Consider the following 17,601-nt stretch of genomic DNA (forward strand, 5'->3'; position numbering starts at 1 on the left):
AAGGAATTGACTATTTCCATCATGAAATAAGGTATACCATAAGTGTTTAGTACCTAAAGTGGCTGCCATAATTAGTGTTATTGAGTTTAGGTAATGATGATCTTTCTTTGTCCGATGAACAGAGGGGAGAAAGATGAGCCAAATACCATGCAAAAAGACAGGACTTGTGAAACACAGTGAGAAACAGAAATTTTTGCTGTTGTTTGCTACAGTTGCTGACAGAACATCTGCAGAGGGGAGGAAAAAGTCAGATAGACTTGAGAGCATCTGTAGGATATAATGTAGGGGTACCATGCAGAGGTCATGTAACAAATGAAGGTTAAAAGAAGGTTCATGTGTGCTGAAGACCTGACAGAAAGAATCTGATTGAGAGAATGCCCCTAACCAACATACAGCACTATGTATTTTAGGACAGTGACATTTGGATAAGGCATGGTGACACACCCTGGTGTTAGAGGTGCCCATCCAGGAGGTTTGGGGGTCTCATGGCAGTTGTGGCTTTTTCCTTGTGACTGGGCTTTCACAAGCAAGGACACAGGGCTACACCATAACCATGATCAAGAAGTGGAGTTGGACACGGGAGGATAGCAGCTAATAAGGAGTTAAGTGTGGGACAGGAACGTAACTGGACATTCACTTGGCATAGAGGGAGCAGGGTCATAGTGAGGAGCAAGACCCAGCCTCATGCTCTGCTCTCCATTCCGCCAGCCCCACAGGTTGCCGCCGCCACGCTCACTCCCAGGAATGTGGGTGGGACTCCCTCCTCCCAGCGTGCTTTAAAACTCAGATCCGACAGCCAGACAGCCAGACTCTGCTTGGAGGAGCGTCCTTGCGGCACCCACCCTTCCCTCCCCGAGCAGCTCGGGCTCACAGGTGCCCCAACAGCCCGGCGGGATGGTGGCGTGCAGCCTCGCTTGCTGGCGGTGCCGCTGGCTCTTGCCCCTGCTGCTGGGCCTGGCCATCATCATGGGTATCATCGCATTGGCAGGCCGGGGCTGGCTGGAGTCTGAGTCGGAGCCCTATGTGCACCAAGCCTCGCTGTGGGAGAGCTGCACGCGGGGCGAGCAGGACCTCAACTGGAACTGTGAATCTCTCATGGACTATGGTAAGCGAGGAGCCCGCCTGTCCCTGCCCCTCCGGGACCCTGTGCTCTGGCAGCTGCACCTCAGGGGAGATAAGGCTGGCTGTCAGCCCTTCTGTGGTAGTGTAGCTGCTGGCTGCGATGGGGTTTTCCAAGACAGAACCAGTGCTGGGCAAAGAAACAGGACCTCGGAGTGCTTTAGGCATCTTTCCTATCAGGAGTAAGGAACAAGGCTTGCTTTTTATTTTCTTTTATAACTGAAGAGAGCCAACTGGCCATAAGTCTGCTTTCAGCAGCTCTATGTGCGCTGCAGTGCCAGCAGCCTCACCCTGCAGCACGCAGCTCCCTCGCTGACCCATTGCAGGAGAGTTTGCACTGTGTTTCCCTGAACCTGGGCAACAGCAAAGCTGCCTCCTTGCTAGGGGAGAGGGGGGCCTTAACCCTGCCTGGCTAGGGAATACCTCCCGACCTGCAGCTTGAGTTTGGAGATGGGAAACATATAGCTTCCTGTATATACCTCTCTACTGCACAAAGTCATAAATCAGGGAGTGACTGTGCCTTGGCTTTCTTACTCAACTTCTTTATATCTGGCGTTGTCAGTGTAATATTCTTACTACACAGTCCCAGTCTGACTTTCTCAGGGACTTTCTGTTTTTATCATTTTTTTTTTTTCCTAGCTGTGGTCTGTTTTGCATCTCGTTTTTCTCACAGACAGAACGTTTTGGGACAAACAAACAGACCCGCCCTATCGTCCTGGATGAGGGTACTTTGGGGACTGCATCTGGAAGCTGGAAGGGAGGGTTGCAGCCTGCACAAGGGAGGCAGGGAGGCTTCCTCCTGGAACCATACTTGTCATTGCGACTCAGTAAAATTCGTAACATTTTGCAAAAGCATTGCTACCATTTACCAGCATGGTGACTGCTGTGGGCTTTACTGTAGGTGGCAGAAATCTGGTTGTCCCACTACCCAGAGCCAAAAACCTAATGCAGGAGAGTGGCTGAAATCTGCGTTGCATAAAGAAGCACCTGTGCAGTAGAGCTGCTGAGGTCTGCGTTCTCCTGTAGTGTCCCTGCCTCTCGTCTATGAGTGATGATGGGTGTGTGCCTTGTTTCGGCCTTGTGTCTTCTGGGGCAAGAGTGACTTTATGAAGTTTTCAACTGTTCTGTCAAAGGAGAATGCTATCCCTGACTTTGCTTATTTAACCTTAAACCAAGGCTCATGTAAATCTTTGGCTTAGTTGGACTAATTTGGCTTTACCTCTTGTCTGCTTAATGACTATTTGCATCTAGAGACAGGATGTTAAATATGAGTTTGGGTTTGATTTGTTTCCTTTTTTTCTATGCTAATGCAGTCAGGCTCCAAGTAGGTGAGGGCATTTGCAAAGGAAGAAATGCCTAGCAGGTCTTCACAGCACTGCTGCAGGGGAGTAAATTAATTGAGATGCACAAGTTGTGTTTTGCATATGCTAACTACTTCAGACTAACCATCTTGCTCCTCCTGATGAAAACAAAATTTCAGAGTGGTCCCCATTAGTAGAAAGCCGCATTAGACATATTCTTAATTGAGCTGAGGCATGTATGCTGAGAGAGGGAGAGAAAAAGCAGTTTGGTCACTTATTTTAAATGGGAAAGAGTGGCAGGAACAGACGAACAAAGTTTTGCAAATAAGAATGTCTCCTACACTGAACTGCTTCTTAGTGAACATTTTACAGTCCACATAAGATAGAAGAAATAAAAAGGGAAAAATAAAAGTAGAATATCCTTCAGTAGGGAGGTGGGGAATGGATTTTTATTAGATATCTCTACTGGTTTGCATCTGGCAAGTATCTGCCTGGCAGCAACTGCGTATTTATTAACACGTTGCAACACAGAGCTGCCATACTACATAATGTATGACTCAAGATGACTTTGTTTGGCCCAGTGGTGGTGACCGTGTTTGAAACATATCAGTAAGCCATCAGATATGAGGAAGATTGTTTGCTGTGTGGTTTCCTGGAGAGGGCGGTTACCTTTGTCTTTACAGTGATGATCCTATATGTTTAGGGACAGTGTTTGTGGGCGACAGCGTCATCCAAGACCTCAGCGCCTGGTCTCGGTGACTTTGGTTTGAGTTGTCACAGTGAGGGATGGGTGTGTACTTGTGCAGTAAAAGTGGTTAACTCCTTCTTGCGTTCCTAACAGCTGGTTGGTATTCATTAAGTACACAATAGCTGACTTAGAAAAATGGAAGCATTCATCTGGATCTTCAGTAAGAGCCGAAAGGAAGAAAAAAAAGAAAAGAAAAAGAGGTGGGACTTAGGAATAGGAGCCAGCCTCTGTGAATCATGTTTCCCTGCTGCTGTGCTACTGTACCCATGCCTCAAACAACTGGACTTTGATACCACAGGTCATTAGTGGAATTGTGTGAATGTGCCTCCTTCACCAAGGGGCCAGGTAAATAAAGGAGGAACATTACAGGTACATTCACCATGCCCTCGCCTCTGTTCAAGCATAGTTTAGTCTGATTTATACTGGCAGGATGTGTCCTAGCAAATAAATGTGCAAGGTGAAGGCACTCCAAAGATGTTAACAGAGAGAAGCAGCAGTCGGCATGCCCGGCTACACCCAGCAGACATGTCTTGAAACTCCCTAGCACAAGAGCCCAACCAGCAGTATGGGCTTGACTCCTGCCAGCAAGCAGGCACACCTTTACTGCAAGCAGCACGGAAGCAATAAAAACTGGAAACCAACAGGATTTTGCCTCTCCTGACTTGCAGTCAAAAGGCTGCAACCAGATTTTCATATAGCATTTTGGTAGTATAGCGATTGGAATTTCCACACTGCTAAAACCAAGGGAGAGCTGGGATGTCTAGTGTTAATTCCTAGCAGGCTCTTCAGGCAGACCCTCAGTTCTGGGCTGCCCTGGGCTCCTGATGGGTGTGCACATACTTTTCCTTCACTGCTTATGTCGTCATGGAAATCTGTGCGTTATGAGAGCAAGAAAATATTTCTGGCAGTGCTCTCTTGCTGGCAGTCCGCTACTCCTTTGTTTTGTCAACAAAGGCATATTTTCTGGACTTTCCATGCTGTGAGCTCTCAACACCAAAGAAAAGTTGCCACTGTCATTCATATACAGAAAACTATTACAACTACAGAGTAAAAGTCTGTCTCAACTAAGCATGTCATAGTAAAAACTTCTACCCGAAGATTCCAGTTATCCACAAGCTGATAAAACAGCTTCCAATTCGGTAAATAAGTGAACCAAGATGAGAAGGGTTTGTTACTTCAGATCCTATAGTGCTTTATCTTCCTGCTAGTCTATTTTCTCAGTCCTTTCATTCATTTCTGCAGGGAAATCTCAATGTAAATGTCCTGTAGAGCTCCCATCTCTGCCCAACTGAGGCTGAGCCAAATAAAATCAGGAAGTACAGCTAAAACTGAGACTTCTGTGTTTGTATGTCATTGTTTGTGTTTTCTTTTTAATTTCATCCTATTAATGATGCTCACCATTAACTTCAAGTAATCCTGAGCTCTCTTAGTTATTTGCAGGCTAACATTTGCAGCTTTGTTCTTTTGCATAGTCATTCTTAATTAAGCTGTATAATAAAACTCTTAATCCTTTCCATCAATTATAGCTCTCATATAGGCTTTTTTTTTCTTATCTTTTCAATTTGCCCCTCTTCCCCCCTCCTCAAAATGTTCTTTAAATGCTTCACTGCTGCTTGGATGCAAAGAACTCAAGTCTTCATTGAGTAAAGCTGACCTGGGTAACAGAAATACCTCAAACTGTTTGGCTCTGCTGTTCTCTCATTCTTCTGACTTTCTATATATACAGACCCAAATTACTTTGGAATTGTCGGTTGATTTCATAGACAGATGTCATATTTGTACCTGCTTTTGAGTTAGAAATTGTATTAAATAAAGGGACCAGAGACTCTTTCATTTCTATGGTATATATAAATCCCGGCTAACTCTACAAGGTTCTCTGAGCACAAGCCATCCAAAGGTTGGGGCTGATCCGTCCTTCTCAGGCTGTGAGCGGATCTCTCCCACAATTAAGGCAGAGTCACAGTGCCTACCTCTGCACCTGGCAGACAGCAGCCACAGGTGAGAGGCAGGTGCCTGCAAAGGCACAGCAGCTCTTTGGAGAACACAGATCCAGAAAGCCTATCTTAATAGGCTCGGGGATGATGGGGTTAAGTTTTTTGAGATTTCCCTTCCATTGTATATAGCCACACATTCCTGTTTTTCCTGGAATTCCCTTTAGTGCTAATGTGGTGGGCTGGCTGTTCTGCGGCTGTTATCTTTCAGTGTCCTGAGCAGATCCATCCATCACAGGGGCCAGCGCCAACGGCTCATCTTATCAGGCCTTATCAGTATTATGTGCTGATAAGTGCTGCTGGAGCAGATAACCCAGTGGGAGGAGGAGAGGTATGTGCTCACCAGCACTGAATTTTGTAGTGTGTGAGCACAAAAACCACTGTAAATGTCACAGTGATGGTGCCTGCTGCTGCCCTGTTCCTGAAGATCTGAAAGAAGATGGGTTTGAGGATAATGTTCCTGATCAGATACCTCTTGTAGCTATGTGGGCTATCACTTTCATACTGCCAGATACAAAAAAATAAGCCACTGTGAGTGGGACCAGGGCTGATGTGTATCCCAAAGCTTGTTATACGTGTAAACTAAGCACACAGAGCCTGGAAAGAGCAGAGATAGCACAGGAGGCTTTGCAGCCTGTATCTCTTGCAGTCCTGTTTGTGCTGTAGCAAACTTCAAGGCATCCAGCTTGCTGGCAGTTTTGGATTTGCAATTGAATCTGCATGAGACAGATGCCAGGCCTGGCTCTCTGCACTGTGCCAGTGTACATAATGCATCGGTAGGGGAAAGCACTTTGATAACTAAGAGTTCCTGGTTGCCCTTGTTATTGTTTTTCTTCTAATAGAGGAGATACCAGTGAATAGCATTCCTAGTTGGTTTAGTCCAAATTACTTTTCCCAGGCTGGCTGTGTGTAGTGGCTATATATCCCTTTACATTCCATATCCCTAAATAAATCCTTCTGCAGAGATGATGCCCAGAACCTGCATTAGGCATGTCAGATAATATTTTGATGGAAAAGCTGTTATGGGACTACTGACACCACTGTCATCTCCAAAGGCCAGTGGGGTGTCTTCCCTCCCTCCTCCCCCTGCAGCACTCTCCTGGGGAAGGGAGACAAAACACACCGGACTGGCTGCAGGAGGCTGACAAGAACTGGTTTGAAAAGATTTTACTGTCTTAAGTAGCTCCAAGAAAAGCTTTTTGTTTACCCTTTCCATTCCAGCTTGACTTCATTCAGGAGGAGGTGGCATCTGAGGGCTCGGGGCTGAAAACTCTCTGGCAGGGAGCTGCAGTGTTTCATTTCTGATTTTTGAGTGGGAGCGAGAGAAACAAGATCAGAGTGGTCTAGTGAAAACAGCCATAAAATACTGCTTTGCTTTCAAACAGTAAATTGCTGTATGGAGTGGAGGTATCTGAGATAGCTTTACTGTATTCTCTGCCTCAAATTAATACTTTTCCTTTTTATGTAACAGCAGAACACATGGGAAAATTGGGCTAAGGTGAAAGACTATAGATTTTTAGAAAAAGTTCTCTCATACTATTTATTTTTAAGCTTTTACAGGGGAATGACTTAACATAGAGGTTATGCAAAAAAACAGTGTTTCTTCAGAACCATTTCAGTCACGCTGGAACAGACTACTTCTGATGAAGGAGATTTGGAAAATGCTCCGGCCTAGATCTCACTGCTCCCTTTATTTCTGTGTTAAATGGATCTCAGGATCTGGCCCCTACCTATTGCAGAATGTGTGAAAGTCAGAACCTGTGTTATGTAGACTTGGAAAGGGAGCTGTGATGACAGCTCACTGGAACCCGAGGACCAATGTGGTTACCCCTGTGGGTAGGTGTCCTGCCTCAAGGGCAGGAAACACCTGTAAAAGGTGGCATTCACACTCAGACTCCTGGCTCATTTTTAAAGGGAATGAGGTCTGCCACAGTGGGAACCTTTCACAAGCCCACAATACCATGAAATTTGAATTTCTGGCTGTTTCCCAAGAACTCTGTGCAGTGCTCAGCCCCACCAAATCCCAAAATAATGATTCAGAGGACTCTTCCACTTTACCTCTGACTCCACTACTTCTCCACCCATGATATTTTACCTATTACTAAGTCGTTTTGGCTGTGAATAGATATTTATCTTCAAGAGCATTCTCTTTGTCATAGTGTCTCAGCTCGACTACTCCGTGCCTGTTTTTGGTCATGCTAATGTTAATTCACTTACAAAGTTCTCATCATAAGCAAGCAGAAAGGAAGCTGTATGGTGACAACATCATAATTTCCCATCAGTTTTCTCTATAGTTATACTCTCTTGTCTGCTCTCATACTTTCCAGTGCATGAAAAAGATTTCATAAATTTGCATATCAAAATGGAGTGATAATGATAAAGTGCATTCTGAGGGGTTGTGTGCACTGTCTGCTCAGAGTTCAGTGGGTCTCCCATGCATACTGAGTTTGGAGGTGTTATTACCATCCTATGCTATGTCTCTCTTTTCAGCAGGACAGATTAGCAGGCAGAGTTCGGTGCTGCTTCTTTGATGATCATGTTTCTCTGCAGCTCACTTTGGAGACATTCAGTGTTGCTTTGACATAGAGCCTGCTTTTTACAGCAAAGCATTTCAACAAAGAATGACTAAACGAAACAGAAGACCAGCAGTGACCTACGGCTCAGTGCACTGCTGCCCATGACACCTTTCCTCTTTTCTTTTCAAGGATGGGGGAGAGCAGCAGCTGCCACATACCTCGTTGGCTTTGTGATCCTGGTCATCTGCTTTGCCCTCGCAGTCATTGCATTCTCAATTGAAATACTTCGCTTCAACTTTGTGCGAGGAATTGGAGGCTTGCTTTTTGTTGTTGGTAAGGCTGGGTGCAAAGATAAGGTTGTATTAGATGTAAAACAGGCATGAGCAGAAAAACATGCTAGATGGAGCCTCCCTTGTGAAATAATATGTCTTTGGTTTATGAGTCATTTTCATGGAAAACAAGAAATTTGACTTATGCTCTGAGAGGATGATTGTTAGGGAAGCTCCAGCAACTTTCACTGAGTTCCCAAAAATATTGCATGTGGGCAAACAACTTTGACCCTGCAAGTCACATACTAAGGCTTTGAAGCCGGGAGCCCCAGGTCTCCCACTTTCCCAAGGGAGGGAGAAGCTGTGGGTATGGTAGAAGCAGGAGGTGACTGCCCCACCAGGACAGACACCTGGCTGTGGTATAGGGCTGTTCTGGGCACAGATGAGTTTCTCAGCAAGGCAGCAATGCCAGCTGTAGCTGCCACTAGGCAGCTGGGGACCTGCCCAGACCAGGAATCACACACTGCTGCAAGAATGGGACTGGAGCTAATCGTTACGTACGTGAGGGGGCAATACAGTTTTCTCAAGATGCCTTTTTTTCAGTGGGGAACATAACAACATTCACTGTCATTTACTCTTGGCTTTCTTTGTTTTCTTTAGCTGCATTCCAAATCATAGGGTTGGTCATCTATCCAGTGAAATTCACAGAAGAAATTCCACTGATGGGAGCTAATATGTTCAGCTGGGCCTATGGTTTCGGTTGGGCCAGCACTGTCGTTGTGATAGGTTGTGCTTTCTTCTTCTGCTGCCTGCCCAATTGGGAAGATGAAGTCCTGGGAAACATCAAGCCGACCTATTACTACTCCTCCCCAGATAGAGCACCATACTTAAATTGAAAGGTTAAATCCAACTGCAAGCAACTGTCAAAGCAATAGAAGAGCACCTTTGCTGCAAATGTGGGTGCGATTATAAGAGACTGAAAAAAGAAAACCAACTACCTTATTTCTGCAGTATATTTCTTACAAGCACTGGTTAAAAAAATAATAAATTAAAAAACATTGGCACCTGTAAGCAAATAACTTTAACCTAAAGTATTATTTACATATTCTCATGTCAGTTCTGTTTTGGTGGTTTACTTAATCCTTTCCCTCCCAACTAAGTCATCCTTCTTTTATTCAGACATATCCTCACAAATAAAGGCACAGCTTTTCAAGCTGGAAAGGAGGAGAGATTTTAAACAACCCACCAGGGGGACCTGCATGTTTTTTATTTTTTCACCTGTGACAAAATGGCTTTACATAGAATTAGGAAAAAATAAAACCCTTCCAAAGAAAGCTTTTTCTTTTGCCAAAAATCAGCCCCAAGGAAGGAACTTCGCTGAGTCTTTTACATTCATATGCTGCCTAAGAATCACTACTTGTTCCTGTTACTGGACCATTGTTGACTATCGAGTTTATGAACTAAGGGAAAAATAAAGTCTATTTTTTCCACCATCTGTTGCAGTTAAATGGAGCCAATGTGTATAATAGTGACTAGCGGAACACTTATTGGAGTTTTTGTGACCACCGCAGGATGTGCTACAAAGACATACATAATTAAATATACCTTGTCACAGAGAGAACAAATAAATCTTCAGATGTTGAACTGCACGCATTATTATATGGTATTTGGGAGATGCTTGTTTAAAAAATACTTTCCAGTAGATACATACACTGCTCTTTACATCTGCCCTTTTAAAACTGCACAGTTTTAATTATCAGACATGGCTTGGAAGGAAATCTTAACACGTGATGTTGAAAACCTCCAGAAGTTTCTATAATTGACAGCGTGGCCTGGCAGACTAGTAAACCTGGGAATGCTTTGCAAGTCACTAGAGATAACTGATATAAATAGAAAAGCAGCCTGCGAGCAATATCTGTATGCAAACCCCATACAGACACATCTTGGGGAATAACCTGCTGAGCTCCCAGCTTGTCTTTTTGAAGCCAATGGCTCCAAGTAAATTTTCCAGTGAGACAGAGCCACATCTGCATCTGCTATGGACTGGCAGCAGCTTATGGATATTTATTTGAGATCTGTCATCTCTGTCAGGGCTTTCCTAGGCTGGGGAAGAAGGCAGCTCCTCTGCCAGGTGTGGGGGCAGAGACAGGTTTCTAAGAGGGCTGCAGGTGCGGTAAAAGCTAAACACAGTGTTCCAGGGCTGCTTTCCCCTTATTGTCACCCCAGTACTTTGGAGAGAATGCACGGGCCCATTCATAAACACATACAAAATAGGAAGTGCTAATCAGCATACTGTAAAACTAAGGCATTTAGAACTAAGCTTTTTTTTAATGCTCTGTATGTCTTGGTATTGTGCTTTGTTTAACATTCTACTTCGTAACACTTCTCTAATTTCATAACTCTGCATTTTGTATGTGTGTATGTATTAAGGTCCCTTGCAGGCCTGTATTTTATAATTTTACAGAACATAAATATCTCCAGGCTCCAGAACTATGTTAAATGCTCAGTCACACATGGCACATGGAATCAACTGTGTTAGCAACTCCTGCTGAACAAGACAACCTGTAAGAAATGTGTCTTTTTGTTCTCCCCCTCCTGCCTCCCTCTGCTGTTTCTGTAAATACAGGAAGGAGTATTACTGGATAGATGTTTGTGTTACAAATACCGATAGCACCTTTCCAGCGAATCACTGGAGAGAATCTCAGGTCTGGAAAGTCCTTGCACAGCTGAAGCTGAGAAGGCAAAAAGACATAGGGAAATGGACATCTTAACAAGGATGACAATGATACAGAAATTGGACTTAGCATAACTTCAGTCTTTGGTATGTTTTTCTTAAAAAGCACTGTTATGTCTCAAAAAAAAATTAAAAATAAAATAAGAAGAAGCACAAGTGTAGAATAAATTTGGTACTGAATATAATAGGTGGAAGCATAAGCAGCATGTTATGCAGTTAAGATGTATCTAAAGCGATACTAATGTATGCGTCACTCCTTTCAACCATGGTGGCTTAATTAAAACTGTTTTAATCAATACGTGTAAAAACTCTGTGTTGTTTCTGTTTCATGGATTCATTTCATGAACTCCAGAAAACAGCCATTCTTTTCTTCTCTTAACATGAACTCCAAAAACCAATGAACTGTTGGCTTCAAAAGGCTGTATCTATCCAGGATGCAACAACAGCATTTTCCAGTCAAATAAGCTTGAGTATGCTCTACAAAACACATCTGCTTGCTTTCATCAGACACACCTGGCACAGAAAACTCATTGCTAAGCCAAAAGCTCCTAAAAGCTTCAGGAGGAACCCCAAACACTTTACACATGTTATGGTGCAAAAGGGGAAAAAAAAAAACCAAAACAACAAGCCCCAGAAAAACCCACATGTGGTCAGTTTGTCCTTTGTAACTAAAGCTGACAAGTCACTTTCATACACTGATCAAGCGCTGTCAGTAGGATGACAAAGTTGAAGTACCCACTGAACATTTTTAGTGGAAAGCTGCACTTCTCTCGTGATTAGAAACCTTCCCATTTCTAACCTCACATTTTGCACAGCACATAAATAGCCCTGTATGGAAAGCACTGGTCACAAAGAACTCTCCCTCTGCCTTTATACAGATCACAAACCCAGTGTTGGCCACTGCTACAGCAAACCAACCTGAGGCTTCTCATCTCTGGAAAGACAGGTTCATCACCCTCATAATATTTTAGCTGCCTTTTTCCTTAAATACCTTAATTTTAAAACACATCTACCCACTCTGGATCCTACAAACTTCCCTTCCCATCCCCCCTCTATTATCTTAGTTTTACAGACCCAGATCAGGAAAATACTTGCTTTCCTACTTCAGATTTTCCCAAATACCCTAAAAATAATTAGTTCATACAATATCCACTTTTTAACACAAAGACACTTTTACCCCTGCTTACCCAGTAGTCTGTAGTCTACAAAAGTGGAGGAAAAAAACACACCCAAACACTAACTCCCAAGCTGCAATCTACCCTTCCAGCCCAACACTCAACTCTCTCAGAGGAGTGAAGAGCACTCAACAAGTAGCATGACTGGCTGCAAAAGAAGATCAGCTCACCTGAGTGGGGTGAGGGGAATAATTAAATCTCACGGACATGGGAAACACCTGCCACACCTCACTGTGATTTTGTATTTTCATTGACGTAACAGGTGAGTTACCATGTAGGCAATTGCTTGATGAGATGGAATTCTCAAGAAATACTCACCTGGCATTTACTTCTTGCCAAAAAAGAAAAGGGGCGGAGGGGGGAAAGGAAAAAGAAAAGAATTAAAAAGAGTTGCTGAGATCATTGTGCATTTATAAATTAATGATGAACCAAGCACAGATGTGCATCAGTGGAAACCATCATGCATAAGAATGTTTGTGTCGGGCAAAAGAGCTGAGTATTGCTGCCACAACACAGAGCAGTAGAGATTGCTGGCAATAAGGAATAGTAATCTGAAAACATGGGATTTTCAGTGCTGGGGGGTGAGTCGGCCTAGATTTTGAAATGAAATTGTAAGCTGATACTTACAACCAGAATGAAGCATAATGAAATGTTTCCCAAAGGCAGGAATTTCTGGCCGAGTTTCCTGCAACAAGTATGTGTGCAGATGTAATGAAATCTGGGTTCAGTGTGCCTGGGATGCGCCAGCATCACAGCACAAGTGCAGCAGTCATTTGTGTAGGTTTGATGGACCAAGGATACACTAACTGTTTTGCATGTGAAGCAATACATCCCCTGTGTAGATCTGCAGCAGTGCAGTAAGCATCATTTGTATGCAATTTGCTGGTATCCAAAGCTGTGGGCCTTGCTGTTTCTGGCTATGGAGCTCAACATCCAAAGATTTCTATTTTTTATTGTATACAATTTTATTTAGATGTCTTAGGAATTGTCGAAATTTTATGAGACTGAATTTGTAATAAACATTGTAGTGGAAAAAATGCAGGAGTGTCTAGGGCTCTATAACATAAATAATATAAATGCAAATAATATAAATAAATTATAAAGTGTGATAAGAAATATGCATTATCTGACATAAATAATAAATGTTAACCTCTCCATGAACAATATTTCTCATGGATTTTGGATAATATTTACCAGAAGGATTGGTATGACTCTTGCCTTTTATTTATTTATGGCAATGAGGCCAATGCATACTATTTTCCATAACGCTCTTTGTGAATATGGAAATGCAAGTACTGAAAATTGCAGAGCATTGGGTGTGTACATTGGAAATCAGAGTTCCCTGAGACACAGACAGCTGAGAGAGCTCAGACAGGTTCAAGATGAGATCTCACGTGGGAAATGGTGAGTCCAAGAGCTTGAGCCTGTTCATGTCTGGAGCGGTTGACATGCAGATCAAGACAACTATAACAGGAATTTTGTATGAAGACAGTGAGCAAATATGAAAATGCTGGTAGCAGACCAGCTTTTTCAGCCTGCTTCTCAAGGACATTCCATATCGAGTGCTTGAAAATGAAATGGTCATTTCTATGTAAATTTTTAGTTTCAGTAAAACCCTACTTTTGACTAAACAGTTCGAAGTGAAAGCTCACAGCTGAAACTCTTCAAAGTATGTTTGGTATGCATTTCTTATCTATCTGTGGGGCTCAGAGTACTTACAGAAATGTAAGGCGCTGTTCCTCACTGACCCATAAGGCACAGTAAATGAAGCCATTTCTTTGTCAGAGAAATGTAAGTAGTAAGGGAGTGGCACCTGGGAATTACCTGTATGACGCTGGTTTTACTTCTGTCCTAAGGCAGCTGACCTGTATGATCTGCAAGGAGTTACAGTTATCATCTACTAAGTTGGGACAGCTATTTAGTTTGTCTTGGTCTGCCACAGGGAAGCTGTTGTCCCCAAAGCAATCACTTAATTATTAATGTAAAAGAGCTGACTCCTGACAACCACACTAAGAATCTGCAGATCCTCCACATAGTTATAAATCCCTAGGTCCTGGCTGTAGTTGTGTGGCTGTTCTACATGACACCATTGATTGTAACAGCTGGTGCTAGAGGAAATCTTTACTCATCCAACCTCTGCAGAGCATTGGTAGGAAGTAACTGTGGATGAAGACTCAGAATCATAGAATATCCCAAGTTGGAAGGGACCTTTAAGGATCACCTTGTCCAACCTGTGGCTACATGCAGCACCACCTAAAATTTAGGTGGCCGAGAATGTTGAGAACAGAACCCATGTCTATTGCCTTGGTGTAGAGAAGATGCAAAAAGAGGACCACAAGGGATGCTTTAGCCTAACCATTATTTTGCCAAGTTACATCACTCTATGAGTTGATATTATATAAATAATTGTGCTTGCAAGGCAAGATGTACTTGTCTCTGAAGGGTAACAGTAGATTGGCATTATCAGAAAAGAAGGACCCAAGGTTGTGAATCGATCAATAACAATACAAACAATTGCCATATGATTTGTAAGAGTTCATGCAGAAAATGTTTTTCAGTTGCTCAGGGTAACTTGTCAGATATAAGAGAGAACATGAGGGAACGAATCATAAAATAATTTCATCAAGATTTTGAAAGAAACAGGTCTGGATAGTTGTTCATAGGAAGTATGAATACCACAGAATGAAAATACTCTTGCTGTAAAAGTCATGAACATGTCCCATGGCTCGTGAGTCCATGTCAATCCACAGTCATAGATATAGATGACTTTATATGAAACACAAATGGAAATGTTCTCTCAGACTTTTGTTTGCTTCTCCTTCAACTGAGAAAATCATCTGTGTCACAGCTGAAAGGGATATTAAATTTTTTGTATTACCAAAATCTTACTGCTTACTTGATTACTTCAATAGTAGTGAGAATTCGTTAAGAATATTTTGAGGTGCAGATAGTGTCCTATACTCTAACAACTTTATCACTGCTAGTATGTCTTAATTTTCACAGAATCACAGAATTGTAGGGCTTGGAAGGGACCTCTAGAGATCATCGAGTCCAACCCCCCTACCAAAGCAGGTTCCCTACACCACGTCACACAGGTAGGCGACCAGGCGGGTCTTGAATATCTCCAGAGAAGGAGACTCCACCACCTCCCTGGGCAGCCTGTTCCAGTGCTATGTCACCCTCACCATAAAGAAGTTCTTTTGCACACTTGTGCGGAACTTCCTATGCTGAAGTTAAAGTCTCAGTAGATGATGCTGGTGTTTTCTCTGAGGGACTACCTACATGCAATCGAAAAGCAAAAGAACCATGTGGTTACACACAGCTCATACAATGCAAAATACAAAGCCTGTTATGGGCAAGCCATCACTTCAAATCACAGACTATGCAACGGAAGTTTTAGTCGTTTTTCCCTGTTTGCCACAGGAGTATCAGAATTACACGTGATACGTCATTTTGCCAGCTTTTTATACATCTTAATCTCTTTTGTCCCATATGTCACAAATTAATCTTGTACTGAACGTGAGCATTGCTCGTCACTTTAAGATACTTAAGGATGACAAAGGTGGGCAGGGCATGGGAACACCCTCTGTGACTGAACACTACTCATCTTTCTTTCAGTGTGATAATTGCGTTCTGCAGTATCATCCTGCAGATGTTAACTTTTTGGACAATATGCCTTCAAACAAAGGTATGTTGTGACAAAAAGTAATGACAAATCCATCAGTCATGAATGGCTAAATAGAAGATGGCTGAGCACTCAATAAATAAGGGAAAATCATTTTATTCTGCAATGTTGCTTTCTCTGAGAAAAAAGAAAAGAAAAAGGCCAAGTTTATAGAAAACTGACACTACTCTTGAAAGATTGAGACTTGACAAGAGACCAGACATAGACAACTGAGCATTCTATTGCCACATGCATGAGTGCTTTTGAAATCATCATTTGGAAACCACCTACCATCCAAATCCAAACCTCCGTTGTCTCTTTTGTAGATTTTGTGATCATCTTTACCTCAGCTGTGGCAACAGAAGGAATGTACAAACAGATGTGGACAGGCTGCAGGCACCAGAATGTTGCACTATGGCAGAGCTACAAATAGCTGTTTTAATGTAAATATAAAATTTCTGTGCACAAAAACAGATGCACTGCAGCATGTAAGAACTGATAATCAACCTTTTAAGCATTAAAGATAACTGAATCTGTGGCTTGTAAAAACACAGACCACAAGGGCTCCCTAAAGCGTCCTTTATAAAAAAAAAGTCTCATTTCTCTTGAGATTGTCCTTTCTTTCTTTCCCAAAACACCAGCTGAGATATCATGATAGTTGGCTTTCGCTTTAAGTGCCACTCCAATTCAAATGTCAAGTCTGTAAAGACATCTCCTTTCTAACAGAGACCTGTCAAACCCCCTTTATGGACTCTTCACAACCTCAAGAACATGGACCATAACTGTACTGCAGGGAACCACTGCCATAAGGCCTCAGCTAGCCAGATCTGCACCAGCTGGATGAGCAAAGTAGCCACACCACTGCTGAACTACCACCAGGCTAATCATTTATCTCCACTTGTAGATAAGACATGATGTCACACTGACATTCAAATTGCTTTCACAATGGAGCTAATGTTTCTTTACTGAGCTGCAGCTCACTGGTGTGGATGCCGCAGTTTGTGTCTATGCAAGCTCAAGACCTTTTGTGCACACTCCTGTACAGCATATCAATTCAGTGTAAGTTATGAATTTACTTCATATTAGTTCATTACTAATTTATTAATATTAATTCAGAAAAATGATGTGGAATTTGTGATTTAGTATAAATGTCACATTGCACCAAGAAAGCTGCAGTGTAATTACAGATCTCCATGAGTACATCAGGTCTGGGCTTGGATGCAGACCTGGCAGACAAAATCCACAAGGAGACCAAAGGACACTTTTTATCCTCATTGCTTTACCATATTTCACAGAAAACAGCTTCAGTCTGCAAGTGGTGTGGCTGCTTTCAGATTCACAGGCAACCAAAATACTTGGCTGAGGCACATATTAGTTCAAAGGGAGAACTTTGTGGGCTGTGTTGCTTGTGAACTGCCTTACAGTTGAACCTGTAGGGAGGCCGTGGTTCATCTCTGTGTTGCACTTCCAGCACATCACAGGCAGGCTGAGGCAGGCCCTGAGCAGCGTGTATATGGATGGATCCACGTGCAGACTTCCCAAGGGACAGTCAAACCAAAGCCTCGTATTCATTCTCCCACAATACCTTTACCATGCTGTATTTTTAATGATTAACTCTCATGATGTTTTCTCCCCTGCAGCTATGTCCACAAATGATAGAGAAGGCACTTACAAGCTCTTTCTTGTTTCTGTTTAATAGAAGCTAGGGGATTTCTTTTTTTAATTGATTGTCAAAGATTGTCATTCATTTTTAAGCAGAGTCCAAGAAAGGCAGCTTTCCACCTGCAAATGGCAAGTTTCAGAAGAAGCCACTGCCCTCCAATGCAAACAGTTGCCCGGGTTCCTTCATTCAGGAGTGAAGCTCTGACACGCTCCTTCTGCTGGGGAGAGGCAGGAAGGAAAGTGTTAAGTGCCAAGGGTGAGCAGCATTTGCTTTGTTACCTAGTCAGCAGAGCAGAGCGGATCCCACAGACAAACCCAGCCTTGCAGCCTTCCCCGGCCCAACTGGTTATTGCTCAGCGGTGGCTCTTACTCATTTGAATTTAGGTGGAGCTGACTCCTTCCCTCCCTCTCGTGTCTGTCCT

At 42.9% G+C, this 17,601-nt stretch overlaps 1 protein-coding gene across 1 annotated transcript; it reads left to right on the forward strand.

Moving 5' to 3' along the window:
- The first annotated feature begins 806 nt into the window (after nucleotides 1–806).
- PERP (p53 apoptosis effector related to PMP22) lies at nucleotides 807–10,974 on the forward strand. Its single transcript, XM_015858420.3, has 3 exons — nucleotides 807–1,105; nucleotides 7,865–8,008; nucleotides 8,605–10,974. Exons 1-3 carry the CDS (start codon nucleotides 895–897, stop codon nucleotides 8,838–8,840), a joined length of 591 nt encoding a protein of 196 aa, XP_015713906.1. The 5' UTR covers nucleotides 807–894; the 3' UTR covers nucleotides 8,841–10,974.
- Nucleotides 10,975–17,601: the final 6,627 nt, after the last annotated feature.

This window comes from Coturnix japonica, chromosome 3 (genome assembly GCF_054131305.1).
Source record: "Coturnix japonica strain WE chromosome 3, WE-NBRP24, whole genome shotgun sequence".
Classification (NCBI taxonomy): Eukaryota; Metazoa; Chordata; class Aves; order Galliformes; family Phasianidae; genus Coturnix; species Coturnix japonica.

Bases quoted from the DNA above. Each gene is read 5' to 3' on its own strand.
- PERP (XM_015858420.3), top strand. From the start codon at position 895: ATGGTGGCGTGCAGCCTCGCTTGCTGGCGGTGCCGCTGGCTCTTGCCC. The intron at 1,106-7,864 runs GTAAGCGAGGAG...TTTCTTTTCAAG, and splicing joins TGAATCTCTCATGGACTATG to GATGGGGGAGAGCAGCAGCT. The intron at 8,009-8,604 runs GTAAGGCTGGGT...TGTTTTCTTTAG, and splicing joins AGGCTTGCTTTTTGTTGTTG to CTGCATTCCAAATCATAGGG.